The sequence below is a fragment of the Apis cerana genome, linkage group LG12 (genome assembly GCF_029169275.1).
Source record: "Apis cerana isolate GH-2021 linkage group LG12, AcerK_1.0, whole genome shotgun sequence".
Lineage (NCBI taxonomy): Eukaryota > Metazoa > Arthropoda > Insecta > Hymenoptera > Apidae > Apis > Apis cerana.
In genome coordinates this window covers 976702-991204 of record NC_083863.1, presented here as the reverse complement: position 1 = coordinate 991204, position 14503 = coordinate 976702, and the positions used below count along the sequence as shown (strand labels likewise).

The window sequence follows — 14503 nt, the reverse complement described above, 5'->3', positions numbered from 1 at the left end:
TTGAATCGTTGAATTTTTTTTTGTCGATGGAAAAAATATTTTGCATCATGGAAATTGTGTAAATTCGATTCGAAATAACAAGTACTATTCTACTGTTTAGTTATATATTCGTTATATCATAGATTTTTGTATTTTATTAACAGGAATTGGTGAGTCATTCAGAAACCCAAGTTATTTTTCCTATTTAGATTATCGAAAACAAAATTATCAAAATTAAATATCCTTTGTGCTTAATTTCTTTTACTTAAGAAATTGTATCATCACACAATTTTCAATTTTCGAAATATTTTCGTTGGATAATTTCGAGGATATTTTGGGGGGGTGGATTTAAACGAGTCACCCTGTACGTCGTCGAGTTAACCGGAGAATTCTGCTAAATCGTAAGTTTATTGGTGGCCTGGAAAGAAAGAGGATACTCGACCGGTAAAAAGAATCGAGCCACTTTTGTTTCAAATTACAATTTCAGAGAGATACGTTATGCATATTTCGTTTCAATCTCCTCGAGCACCGGAATTTTTCGTACCAATGATGGTTTCACTCGTCGAGGATTTCGTTTCCTCGAGTTTACAAGGAAAAAAGCAATATCTGACATTACGTGAAATTTTTGATCGATTGATTAATGATTCAAAGAAACGATAATCCTTGACTGTATCCTAAACGATATCTGAATTTTTATTTCACCAACTCTTTGAAAAAAATGATGAATTGGACGATTTAAAAACGCGAGTGTTTTAATATCCATCTGAAAAATAAAGAGAAATGGATAGAACGAATTTTAACGAAGAAGGATAATGTACGGTTAAGGGTTGATTATCAAAAATGGCGATCGTTAATGATTACTATCGTTAAATTGTCAATTTTATTTGAATTATAATAATATTCGAATATTTTTGAGTCTAAAGTGCTAAGTACAAATTAAATTTATTTTATAATTATTATTAACGAAATTTTTACTATTGTTAATAAAATAACTACAAGTTCGTAATTATTAAGAAATAACTGAAAATTAAAAATTTAAAATGTTATTAACCAACTGACGATTCAAAATAACCAATTTAATTATTAACGATTAATTGCCTAATCGTTAATTACGGTTACATATCAATTAAAATAAGAATAATCATTAATCACAATTGACAATCAGAGTAACACTGATTCACAAACACTGATTAACGAGAGAATACATCTACGCATATTTTGATGGAGTTTATATGAGAGATGGTTCTAAAAAAAAATATCCTTTTTCAAAAAGAGAGAAATTTCCTATTCTTAAAGTTTTCTTAAAAACCTTTGAATAATTTGATTTCCACCAAAGATTTAGGGGGACCAATTCTCGAATAAACTTAATCGAATTAACGGATCAATAAATACATTCAACATTGCAAGTTTGCAAACTGAACTTTATCTAACAAACTCTCCACACATGATGTGCTATGTAACAACAACGACTGCGAAATTCTGGCGAAAGAATAAATTGGTTGGTGGAGGGTAAGAAGGAGATGGTGAAGGTGAGAGAGCGAGCGAGAAAGGGAACGAGAGAAAGGAAGAGAGAGAGAGACTGCGTGACATCGCTTTTTTTTATCTTAGTCAATAGTCTTTGGCGTAGTGTACGTAGCTTGTGTAACTAATTTGTGTTTAATGTAGCAAAGTAACACCACACTACTTCTTCCCCGTGTGTGTCGGTACAAATCACTAATAACTAATACTACTACCCCCCGGCTTTGAGGCTCTCGCAACTTTATCGACCGGTGATCGATGCAAGCCTGCGATTGTCGCGTAAGTATCAAACAACAGCCCCTCTACTACTACCACTACTACTACTACTATTACTACTGGTAGCTTTACCACGTCGATTTCGAAAAAATATTCGTACGTCATACGCAGCTAATTTCACTATTGTTTTTCTTTTTATATATATATATACATATTTTTTTTTGTCAATGTTTTGACCCTCTTCTGATTCGTTTTACCCCCTCTTTTCTCTCGGATCAGACAAGTATCTCTTTTATTACTCGAGGTGAAATTAGGTATACTTTTTGATTCGAATTGAAATTAAATCAGAGAGGAAAGTGGGGATAAATTTCAATAGCTTCCATTTCTCTACTAAACTTGATCCCCCTACTAACGAGCGTTCCCATCGTCGATATTGCATGCGATGTATACACACCCGTAGAATAAAAACATTTCGTGTTTTTTTTTTTTTTTTTCCGATTAAATTAGCGTTTCGTCAGTGTGTCAATCGTAATCCTCGTGCTGGGTCGATTTTGGCACGAGTCATTCCCAAATCGAGGGAAATACGAGAGAAAGAGAAGAGAGTTCTCCAGAGGAGAATTGGTGCCAAAATCGACCCGCCGAGGTGTAGATATAATCTCCATCAGATGAATAAAGAACCGAATCTCCTCCCCCTCTGTGCCCATCCTAACCTAAAAACGACACCTTCGATTAACGCTTCGTCGTAAGAGAAAAGATTTTCAAAAAAAAAAAAAAAAAGAAAGTTTAAAGATTTGGAGGACCTGGTTGGACCTGACCTTACAGTGTTACGTTATAGGGTTTCAAGGGTGAGAGCGGTGTGGCATTGATGAGAGGCCCACCCGGTCTACCGGGTCCAAAGGGTGATCCCGGGGAACGGGGTTACCGAGGCGATAAAGGAACCAAGGGAGACACGGGCTCACCAGGTAGATTTTCAAGAGCCATTCCTCTGCGAAATTGAAGAAAAAGATGGATGACGATATGCAATGAAAAAAATAAAAAAGGGTTTTCCTCCCCTCGCACTTCTTCATATCTGGTGGATCTGTAACGTAGTACGCTCGTCACAGCTATTCTTTGAAAAAGCCTCTTTAAAATCTGTCCATAATACTTTTTTTCTTGCCCTCGACACGATCGACGTATCGTTATCTTCCTATCGTCTGGATATTAAGACGGTGTGAATTCTCCTCCCACGATTATTCTCTTATCGTTTCTTACTCGATCTCGTCCCGAGGAGAGAGAGATCAAATCTCTCGTTTATCCCCGTTTTATCGATGCTATTTTCGAAAATCATTGCGATAATTTATTCTATCTACGCAGCGAGAGAGAGAGAGAGAAATTAATGATTTTCATCTCTAGGGGATCGATTATCGCGAACGACACGAGGGAGAGAGATGAACGAGGATCGTTATTTGGTCGTACTAGTAAAGAATCGTAATTTCAGGACCAAAGGGAGAGCAAGGACAACCTGGGCTACCTGGGCTCAACGGAACGGACGGGGAGACTGGTATCCAGGGTCCTCCGGGGTTGCCAGTAAGTAAATTACACGTGAAAATGTAATTTAAGATCGATTTAAGATCGTTCCAATTTTCCATTCTGTTAATTAAATCAATCTGATTCGCGCAAAATCCCGTTCTGACGGAATAATTTTCATAAAATTTCCCGACATGCTCCTTCCACGCTTCTTTTTGGAAAACGTTTATATTTTACCCTTCGAGATTTTAAGGTATAAATAATAATGTTACGAGCGAAATTTTTATACGATGATAAAATGTGGATTTATTGCCACGTTAAATATTTGCGCAGGGAATTTCTGGACCCAAAGGGGAAAAAGGTGACTACGGAGATATCGGACCTCCAGGACTTATGGGGCCACCAGGTTTGCCTGGTCCACCGGTATGTAAACCACTCGACTCGTTGCGATATTTGTTCAATTATATCAGGTAACCAAGAAAATTCTGCGTTCCTTTATCGTGGAAACATATGCGTCGCATAAAATTTCCAAGGAAAAAATATTTTTTGCGACAGAAATCGATCTCGGTTTTGATTGATAGGAGAAAAAACTTCACGAGCTTGTTTCTTCAAAAACGACAGAATTTTCTTGCCCTGATAAAACCGACGAAACGACGCGTATCTCGAACGGAAAGGTTTAACCCCGTCACGTTGTTCTGTCGTCTAAACAGGGTTATCCAGGGCTGAAAGGTGAAAAGGGGGAGAAAGGTGAATCGGTGAGTCGATCTCTCGATAATACTTAAACGCGCAGCAGATGGACGATCGAAAAAAAAGGAATCTTTTCATTTTAAATCCCGATTGAACGGGCAAAGATGAGAGATATAATTGACCCTCCCGTATAATACCGTTCGTCGAACCCGAGAGAGTCGTTGAATATCCATCGATTCTCTGCTGCGAGTTATTCCGGGGCCTTTGATTCCGACGTGTGATGACGAGTATATCGTCGATTGCCACGAAAGAATCGAAGGCTCGGTAATAAAACAGCGCGTTTTAACGATCGAAATCTATCTTTTCTTTTCATGATTCAACGAATCGCACATTCGGGCGGCCCGTTCGTTTCGACAGAAATACAAGAAACTTAGGAGAAGGCAGGTACGTTCCATCCATGTCGTTCGTATTTCAAATGACGATGATAATAATTGTTCCGCGACGAATCGTCGAGAAATTATCGGCGAGGAAATATTATAGCCAAGAGAATAAATTTACAACGTTTGCGTAACGTGAGCTCGTTTTATTACAGGGTGACGGCACGTTTGAAGTAAACGCTGGTGAAGTGGTGAGTATTCCATTCGGCTCTTGTTTGATTAACAAACGTGTAACGCCAGTGTCTCCCAATTTTCTTCTTCTTCTTCTTCTTCGAATTTATAAAGGTGTTTTTAAAAAATTAGCAACATTGAGGAAAAGAAAATTTTTTTCTCTCTTGAATTATGATTCTCTTTTGTAACGTTCGAATAATAATTCCTTTTCAATGTAATAATTTAACGACGGTATGCAATACGAGTGAAGAGAGTGAAGAAAATATTAGATTGGGAACCACTGTTCAAGAATTGTTTATAAATAAAATTTGAGCTCTTCTTGAAATTACGAGATGAACTCTGGTTGCAGATAATGGGACCACCGGGACCACCAGGCCCAGCTGGCACTCCTGGGCTCCAAGGTCCACCTGGCATAAAAGGCGACCGAGGACACGATGGTGCCAAAGGCGATCCTGTCAGTAATATTAAACGAAAAAATCATTCTAGAATTTCAATTTGTAGAACACGCACCAACGCATTACGCCATTACACGCCATCCACGATGATGCAATTTTGTGTAATTTTAGTCGTCCTTCTTAAAAGTTAAAACGTTCCATCTGCCGTTTCAAAATATATTTCTGCCGAAAGATGCGAGAATTTCCAGTTCCAAATTGAACTTTTATTTAAATCTCAATTCGCTATTCCGCCATGTTAAATATTATTCGTTTTGAGATCGATCTAATTCTAAAATAATAAAAATTAAACAAATCGTTCTATTTGATTAAATAGTTTATCCTAGGAATGTTTCTCGCTCTGAAAGTGAGAAATTTTTCATCTCGTAGAATAAAGAAAATGGAATGTTTTAATTTAAAAGAATACACTGGAAGCAACAAAAGTATTACGGGAAAAAAAGTTTGTCAAATTGACGTTATCCGTTTCTTCTCTATGTGTATTTTCACACATGTATTGTAGTCGAGATATAAACATTACATCATATCGTATGACATCAACGAGAGGAAACGTGTTTACAACGTGGAATAGGAATATTCTCATTTGGTCGTTTTTTTACATTACAGGGAGAGAAGGGTGCCAAAGGAGATCCTGGTCCAATGGGACTACCCGTACGTATTTTCCTCTCAAGATTAGGTTTGTAGGTTAGGTAGGTTGTAAAACGCGATAAAATACCAGGAATAGGTATTAGAAAAGGTATCGAAGAAAAGTGTTAGTTTCGAAAAATAAAATGTTTGAAAATTAATGATGATTTTTTTTCTTTGCAGTAAATTTTTTTGTTTTTTTGTTCTTTTGACAATGCTGTTTGAATGTTTTTTTCTTTCGATCGAAATAAAGCAGATGAGGGGATGGTATTATTTCTATTTTTTTTAAATATTAATTTTCAATTACTTGCTCGAAGCAACGAATAAAATTTTTATTTTAAATTTCATATATAAGTAATTAATTTGCGATTAGAAAAGTAATTATCTTTCGGAATTATCTTAATAAAAAAAATTATTCTACAAATTCAATTTCCAACAAAAATGCAATGATAACAAATATTGCTGGAGTAAAAATACGGAGAAACACAGAAACAAGAAACGTGCGTGTACATGATAAAACAAACGAAATAATTGCACGATGAGTAATATGTATGCATATCGATGCCATGAATAGAAAAAAAAATGGCGTGCTAAAATAATGAACCAATATAAAAGTTCGTTCAAACACGATACGTTTAATTAGAGATGGGTCGAAACCTGATTTTTAGATTTTTCTCAAAACTTTCGAAATTGTCGAAACTCGAAATTCTCGATTTTTTTCTCTTTTTCAGAATTTTTCAAATACATTCAGATTCATAGCCAGCCTCTACGTTTCGTCTTCTTTTCTTCCTTCTACGTTATAATAACCCTTCTTCTTAATTTATTTATTTTAAGTTATTTAATTTAAAAATTTTATGTTTCGATACCAGAACGAGTCGAATCTCTTATAAATACTAATCAAAAATGATACTTACAATCCTTACTAAAAACTACTCTTTGATGAGATGAATCTATATAATAAAACCTTGCACATTTAAATATAAAAAATAGAAGAGGATAATCATCAAATATACCAGAATATATTCAGAATCAAATTTAAACTATATTATTATCAACCGAATATAAACTTAAATATAAATTTCTCGAGAATTCGGTCGAGTTTCGAAGCTTCGAGTTTCGAGTGACCCGTCCCTTCTCCCCCCCCAATCGAATCACTGATCGACGCATCGATCTATTTCTTTGCAGGGCCCCATGGGACTGAGAGGAGAGTCCGGAAAACCCGGGGATGCCGGGAAACCTGGTGCCATGGTAAGAACGCGGACCTCTCGCTCCTAACGTCATCGTTATTTGGCCTCGCTGCTGAATCATTACTAGGCATTCACTAACGACCAGTGTATAATCTCGATTGTCGCTCATTCGGCAAGAATATTCGTGTATACTTCTCCAGATACTTCCCTGATCGATTGCCTCTCGAGTATGTTTGCCCCCCCCCCCGTGCCGTTAAGATGTAAAAATTCGATTATTATTATTATTATTATTATTACCGTCATCCTGCAAGATGAGAAAAAAAGAGAAATGGGAGAAAGAAAGGGACAAACTCGTCGGAACAACTTCTCGACGTTGCAAGTCATATCATCGTTAGCATTTATTGGATATAAGCGTATAATCGCGAGGATGAGCGTTAGTTGATCGCATTTCGGGCCGAGTGTCGAGTACGCGCAACAGGAATGTCCTGGCTCGGTGGATTTTCATATCGGTTGGAATCTGACTAACGATATCCTTCGACGATGAGTAATGATAGAGGGGAGCTTAAAGGACCGTCCTTAAAGAAAAAAGAGAGAGAAAAAATAGGGGAGGGAGGGGGAATTTGCAGGCATAGTTGTGATATATATGTATATTGTATAATATATATATATGTACCATGTTCTCGAATCCCAACCGAAACGAAAAGAGTAAAGGGGAAAGGATTTTACTACGATTTTAATACGTGTTACTCGAGGAAGAAGAAAGATCGTAGCGAAACGTGTCTTAAACGCGTGGTCGATGGATAAGTGATGACTGTGTGACTCTTGTATTTATAACAGCGGGTGTAGCAAAGTGTAGCAAAAGCACTTTTAATAAGATATTAAAAAAAAAGAAAAGAAAAGAAAAAAAAAAGATAATTTACTCTTGATAGAGGATAATATCGATAAATCGATGGATCTTTCGTGTCGATGTGTGAAAAGAGAGTGAAGTTTCGGGAGAAACGAAGCGTCTTCCAATAGATATCCGGTGTGTAAACTCGAGCAAATTATTCGATGCTTGTCTCCGTTCCTTTTTTTTTTTCTCTCTCTAAATTTTTTTGTTTATCTTTCTTTTTTTTTTTTTTTTTAAATTCCCCCTCTCCTTTCGCAAATATACACTCGGTCGGTGCTGTACATTTAATTTATCCAACGGTAATTATCGAGCGGATGATCGCACTACCATCCGTCCTTTTTAACGTATATACTCGTATATAAATTTAACTCAACGTTTCGTGTGCGTGCGCGTGTGTATGTTTGCGTGTGCATGTGTCTGTGTACGGTGTATGCGCGCGCATACACCGAGGGATAAATACCTTATACGATACTGATGTTAAATCGGAAAGCTTTAGCGTTATAACGTGGTAACGCGGTACGAAAGCCAAGCAAATTTTGCCTTAAAACATTTTTAAATTAAACAACTATATAGATTAAGATTGATAGATATTGTATAAAATATTTTGCGACACAATGTTGTAAGCTATCGAAAAACAGTACTGGACGTTTCGATGATAATAATTTTGGTAGCTCAATTTATTTTTAGATACTTATTTCTATGTTATTTCTTTATACCTTTAGTTTGTATTTCCTTTTTTTTCTTTATTTTCTTAATAATTCGCAACTTTTTATCGTGGACTTATTTATTTGCATTAAGCTTTTTTTATTCCACGTTCTTTCTATTATATTTTATAAATTAATCGTACTTATTTTTTTTTCTTTTTTTTTTTTTTACATTGTACTTCTGTTTATTTCGATGTGACCAAGATGTGTTTTTTTTCGATCGAGTATTCGTTCGAGATGTGAAACGTATTGATGAAGAAAATGTGTATAATAGGAAAATTTAGATTTTTTCATATATATATATATACATAAAAAAACATTTTATTGGCAAATATAAATTTATCGTACCTTTCGTACCGCCAGAAATATGAACCTGATCGCATTGAAATTTGAAAATATGATAAATTTTTGTATAGAAGTAGTTTATATATTTTAGAATTGAAGAGAAGAGAAAAATCTATAAGATTTGTCTGAAATTATTTTATAATATATTTTGTTATACACACGTATAAATTTATTCGTACAAATTTTACTTTTATTTTAAATTGTTAATTTTAAATCGTTATTTTAAAAGTAATATTTTTAAATAAGAAATCACCGTCGATTCATTTTACGATCACGAGACGTATATTTTTTAACACGTTTCGATCATCCGGAAAGAAAATGTCGTTTCTCATAATTTTATCTTAGTTTTTTCTAAAAAAACTATATTTTCACGTTCGCTATTTTTTAACACCTACACTTGTACAATCCATTTATTTTTTCACGTATAACGCATGGTATGCTCACGTACAAATAACCAAACGTAAAATAATTAATTAACAATATAAATTTATAGATCGATAATAATTAATCAATAATTTAGACAAATAAGAAATTCGAACAATAGAATTCGAGAAGATATAAGTTTATTCGCCTAATTTGTTACACGAAAACAATTGAGAAATGGAAGGATAGATAACTAATAATGGCCTAAAAGAAGCACGAGATAGCACAGATATGTGGGAAAGATACGTATACCTATATCGTGTGTAATAACTTACGATGTACTTAACGATCATGTGTCAAATCCTGGGTATCCTTTATTTTGTGATCCTAGTCACCTATAACACGTCGACACCTTGAATTAAATAAACGAAAGGGAATAAGTTGTACAACTTAGAATAATATCGACAGAAACGGGGTTTGCAAATACGTTGAACGATATTTTCGCTGGCCTCGGTTAGAAAGCGTCTACTAAACAGCCTACCGTTTCGCCGTGCATATCCTAAACGAATAACCTAAAATAGTGCAAGATAAAGATTAATGAGAGTAGTTTTTAACGAAAAGTAATGGAAAAAGGAGTAAAAGTACGAAGCTCTCGTATCGTGAAAGCACATTAAATGGTAACGCTAATGCGATAATGCGAAGTAATAACGATAAAACAGTGTGAATGAGCGCCCATTACGGTGAACAATCCATACACGTGCATATGCACACAAGAGTTTCGAAGAAAAACGAAAAAAAGAGAAGCAAGAGAGAAAGAGAGAGAGAGAGAGAAGTAATGATAATCGATCGAGACGTGTATGTATGCGTGTGTATGCGTGTATACGATATCTATATGCACGTGTACGTGTGTATGTACACGTACACGGTTATACGTGCGTACGTATACGTGCATGTGACGACGACGAGTATAAAAAAGTATGCGGGGAAGGAATAAACACGTAACATTTTAACGTGCGTGCGTATGTGTGTATTGTAAAGCGGCGCGCCTTGGTAATTAACGAAAAGAAAAAAGAAAAAAGAAAAGAAAAGAAAAGAAAAGAAATTATAGAGACGAAGAATACGGCGACGTATTTACGTATATAAGAATTAATTGAATCTAACAATTTTGTTTTACATTGTCCCAATTAATAAACAGAATGTGCATGTGCCTGTGTCCTTTGCTTCTATATGATGCCCTTTCGAAATTTTTTAACGCTTATCCACAAACACACACACACACCTTGTAGTGAAATTACCGCTTTGCATTTTGCTCTGGCTGCGATCCGACGATCATTTTATTACACTTCGTTTCTCTTCTTCGTCCTTCTTTCTTCTTTCTGCGAATATCTACATCTTTTTTTCTTTTTCTTTTTTTTTTTTTTTTTTTAATATTATATTACAAGATCATGGTCATGAAAGAGAGAGAGAGAGAAAGAGAGAGAGAAATTAACACGTGTTAATTTGCTGCGACCACCACGGTAACGTAAATTGTTGGATCGTTATGCCATCTCGTAAATAGATTATTATTGCGAAGGTGTTTTTTTTTTTTTTTTCAATCATAATTCAGGCGTACCAACGTTTTCTATTTTTTCTCGAATTCGATTGAGCCCCTTCTTCATCTTTTCCTTTGCCCATCTCTCGTACCTTTGCCTGGCTCTAGGAAAAGATTAACATTTTATCTGTCGTTAAATAAATCAGACGTAAGACTGTGTACGATAAATGATATTCGATTAATTCATTTTATATTTATATCGTAACACGTTGTATATACGTTAATTGTACGTTTTTTATTTTATTTCACATCAAAGAGATTATTTTACATTGAGAAAACCAGTGAATTGATATTACATTTAATAACATTTTTTTTATTAAACTTTTGTTCATCGACGCGTGCGCGAATATATCATATTGCACAAACAAATTTATGGATAAAATTAAAACTGTTTCTGAAGAGCTTGGCAAGGTACAATATCGCTGTGAATGAAGGGCGTCAAAGGGCGTCGTCTTAATAAAAATATCTTGATAATAAATTACACTTGAATCGGCATATTCGATATTAATTATCAAGGTGACTTCGATGAATCTGACAAGGTTTCCTCTGCCTTTCAGGGGCCACCAGGATTAGACGGCATGAAGGTGAGCAATCCTCGGGGAGACCCGTTTAACCATACATTATATTTATGATTTTTGGATCCTCGATTACTACGCTCACACTACGATTTCATCACATTCAGGCACATAGATTAAGTCCTGGTTGAAAACATAACGGGTATTGTTCGAGCGTGTGCGCGCAGATCACATTATTCGTTATATTTCTTCATACTTGCAGGGTGCACAAGGAGAACCAGGGACAAAGGGAGAAAGAGGGGATCCTGGCCTACCTGTAAGTATCCTCTCCCCAATAAATTGAAAAATTATTTAAATTATCGTATAGAAATTTTTATAATTGATATTTGTTGCTAAAAAAATCATTTTTCATTCAAATAACCTTTCAATTAACGTAAAATGGGGTGGAAAAAAAAATATCTTTATTAGTCTTTCCAGAACTTGACAATGAATGTAATTGGATCGTGAATATAGATAGTATTGAAATTTAGTATTCATTAAAATAGATTCAGAAAATAAAAGAAACTTTGACGTTCCTTTTTGTTCCGTCTCGATATGGCGATATGGCTGTGACACACTGACATACATTTTTTTTCCTGCATACTACGTCCTTCCAGGAACGTATTTTTCTAAGAATCGCGGCAGTTATTCGTCTAAAGTTTAAAATAGGTCATTAAGACGAGTGCGAGAGATCTGAGACTAATTGACAAAGATAAAAATAATAAAGACGAAAAATTACTCTTTTCTTTACACGACGATATTTCGACAACCGGAAATTGTATCGGGACAAATGAAAAAGCGTTTTAAAGAGGAAGATTTTGCGCTTCTAATGATCGTTCATTCGTTGGCCAAAGATTACTAACTTCGAAGTTATAGCGGTTTAAAATTTTGCTAATTTTAATAGAATTTCTAAGGTATATCGCGATAACTCGGCAAAGACGTGCGAGCGAAAGATCCGAATAAGCGAGAACGATGGAGATAAACGATAAAAAAATTATCTTTTTCTTTGCACGACGATATCTCGGCAACCAGAACTCGTATTGAGATAAATAAAAAAGTATTTTAAAGAGGAATGTTCTGCGCCTCTAATGATCGTTCATTCGTTAACCGGAAGTTAGTATCTTCGGAATTATAACGGTTCAAAATTTTATTAATTTTAATAAGATTTAATCGGGTTTAAGGTATGGACTAAAAATTACTTTTACACGATAATATCATAGGAACCGGAAATCGTATCAGAATAAATGAAAAAGTACTTTAAAGAATAAGATTCGCTTTCGATGATCGTTCGAAATTATAACAACTTAAAGTCTTTCTGATTTTAATTGAAATTAAAAAATCGTAACTCAGAAAAGATTATTATTTCTTTCTACTTCCATCCACTCCATTTTATGACACTTTCCCAACAATTGCAAACTCTATCATAGCACGAAGTTGTCTAATCCTCTTATTATCGAAACGGCTCGATATCTAACTATTTAACCGTGAACAGCGATATTTCATCCGAGCTGAAACTCGATTACGATGTCGTCGAGACACCCAACGACACATTCTGTTTATCCCCAGGGTACCGATGGAATTCCTGGCGCGGAGGTACAGTGGCATTCGATTATCGCTCGCCCCTCGGTGTGACTGCGACACAGTCTAACCAGCCCGGGGTAACGACGATACATCTGCCTGATCTACCCCGGGGACTGCCCCAAAATTCGTCTCTTTACTTCTTTTGCACGAAAAAGGAGGGGGCTGAAATTAAAAGTTTTGCGCCTTTCTCCCTCTTTAACACCAAAGATGTTGTTGCACGATCATCCCTTTACTCTTGCAAATTTTATCGATTATTTATACTGCTACTTCAAAATTTATTTCGAAAATTTTGTTCCTTCTTTGGTTTCGTAGTATTTGCCATTTTTTTTTAATCTTGTTACGAAGTAGCGAACAATAGTAATCTGTTCGATCGAGCATTTAAATTTTATTAAGGCAATTCGAATAATCTTGGTGCTTTATTCGCCATCGAATGAAAAAAATGAAGAAATTTTTACAAAATTTTCAATGCCAAAAAGAAGTGGATATAAAAGATGGAATTAATAGTCAGAGATATTATTTGTTAAAGAGTCAAGTTTTTGTGTACAACAGTGGTTCATCGTTAATATTCAGACATCGTTTTTTTTTTTCATTGATTGTTTTTTAACAAACTACTTTCTGATAATTCTTTCTCCAGTAAACAATAAATTGAATACGACGAAAGTTAAATAATATCGCGAAAAACATTTTTATGTAAATTTTGTAATTACAATTTACAACGTAATCCAATGTTTATTAAATTTTTATTAAATTTCGCCATTATTTAATTTATTGCATATCTAGCAAAAAAAAAAAAATAAATCGAATAAATTTATTCCTTCTTTACGAACCGTAGTATAAAAAACAATCAATTCAATAACGCACCATGTCAGAATATTAACAAAACAGATCACTGTACATATTATTTACGTTAAAGTGACAATTTTAAAGACTACAAAGCTATGCGTGTTTTGTACATATGCATTACCGTTCTTCTTGAATAATTTCTTGAATATTTGTTAACCAAAACTTTCTAAAATTGTTCTCACGGAATTCTTTCGCTTAATGAAAATTAACCTCTTATTTTCAAAGAAAATTATTTTCAAAATTCGATTAAATCTCAAAGAGAGGGAGAAGCGCACAATCCTCTCCACTTTGATATTCAAATTCTCTAAGAATGTACAAAACTGATAAAGAAAAAAAAAAGAAAAAAGAAAAGAAGAAAAAGAAAAACAAACCGATCATCCATAAAAATTAAATTAAAACGGGTTTAATCAATTGTAGCTTTCATTTGCTTGCTTCTTTTAATTATTAGTTTCACGCATTTGTGATCGTAGTCACATGTTGTATGCCATTTGAGAGCAAGTTTCGCATAGAGAAATTGTATAATATAGAAAAAGTTCTTCTCTATACAATATCGTATCGTGCATGTAGAAAAGAAACGAAAAGAGAGGCACGACCGTCACTTAACGAATAAATTCTTTGACGTACCAATTCCAGGGACCGAAGGGAGAGAAAGGTGCTAAAGGCGAATCTGTGAGTATTGATGAAATTCGACTAATCAGTTAATAAATAATTGGGCAAGGAAAAAAAAAAAAATTCGTAGTTTGTGACGAGCGAGCAGCAAGCTCATAACGAATTCTTTGCGTTCGATCATTAAAAAGGAAAAACTCTCTGATTGACGAGAAATCATTCCTATTCGTTCCTAGAAAAAAAAAATTTATTA

The 14503-nt window shown here is 34.7% G+C and overlaps 1 protein-coding gene across 22 annotated transcripts in view; it reads left to right on the top strand.

Annotated features, from left to right (window-relative positions):
* LOC107992684 (collagen alpha chain CG42342) overlaps positions 1–14503 on the top strand; it is a 194021-nt gene that overhangs the window by 176638 nt on the left and 2880 nt on the right. For 14 of the 22 annotated variants that reach the window (XM_062083206.1, XM_062083198.1, XM_062083201.1 and 11 more), the window contains 13 exons: positions 2549–2675; positions 3191–3279; positions 3553–3642; positions 3930–3974; positions 4324–4350; positions 4499–4534; positions 4864–4968; positions 5570–5614; positions 6773–6835; positions 11224–11250; positions 11444–11497; positions 12787–12813; positions 14278–14313. In XM_062083206.1, coding sequence (XP_061939190.1) covers positions 2549–2675; positions 3191–3279; positions 3553–3642; positions 3930–3974; positions 4324–4350; positions 4499–4534; positions 4864–4968; positions 5570–5614; positions 6773–6835; positions 11224–11250; positions 11444–11497; positions 12787–12813; positions 14278–14313 — 771 coding nt within the window. Of the gene's footprint in view, positions 1–2548; positions 2676–3190; positions 3280–3552; positions 3643–3929; positions 3975–4323; positions 4351–4498; positions 4535–4863; positions 4969–5569; positions 5615–6772; positions 6836–11223; positions 11251–11443; positions 11498–12786; positions 12879–14277; positions 14377–14503 lie in introns of those variants that run through there. The other 8 variants (XM_062083219.1, XM_062083220.1, XM_062083213.1 and 5 more) reach the window with 4 other exon arrangements.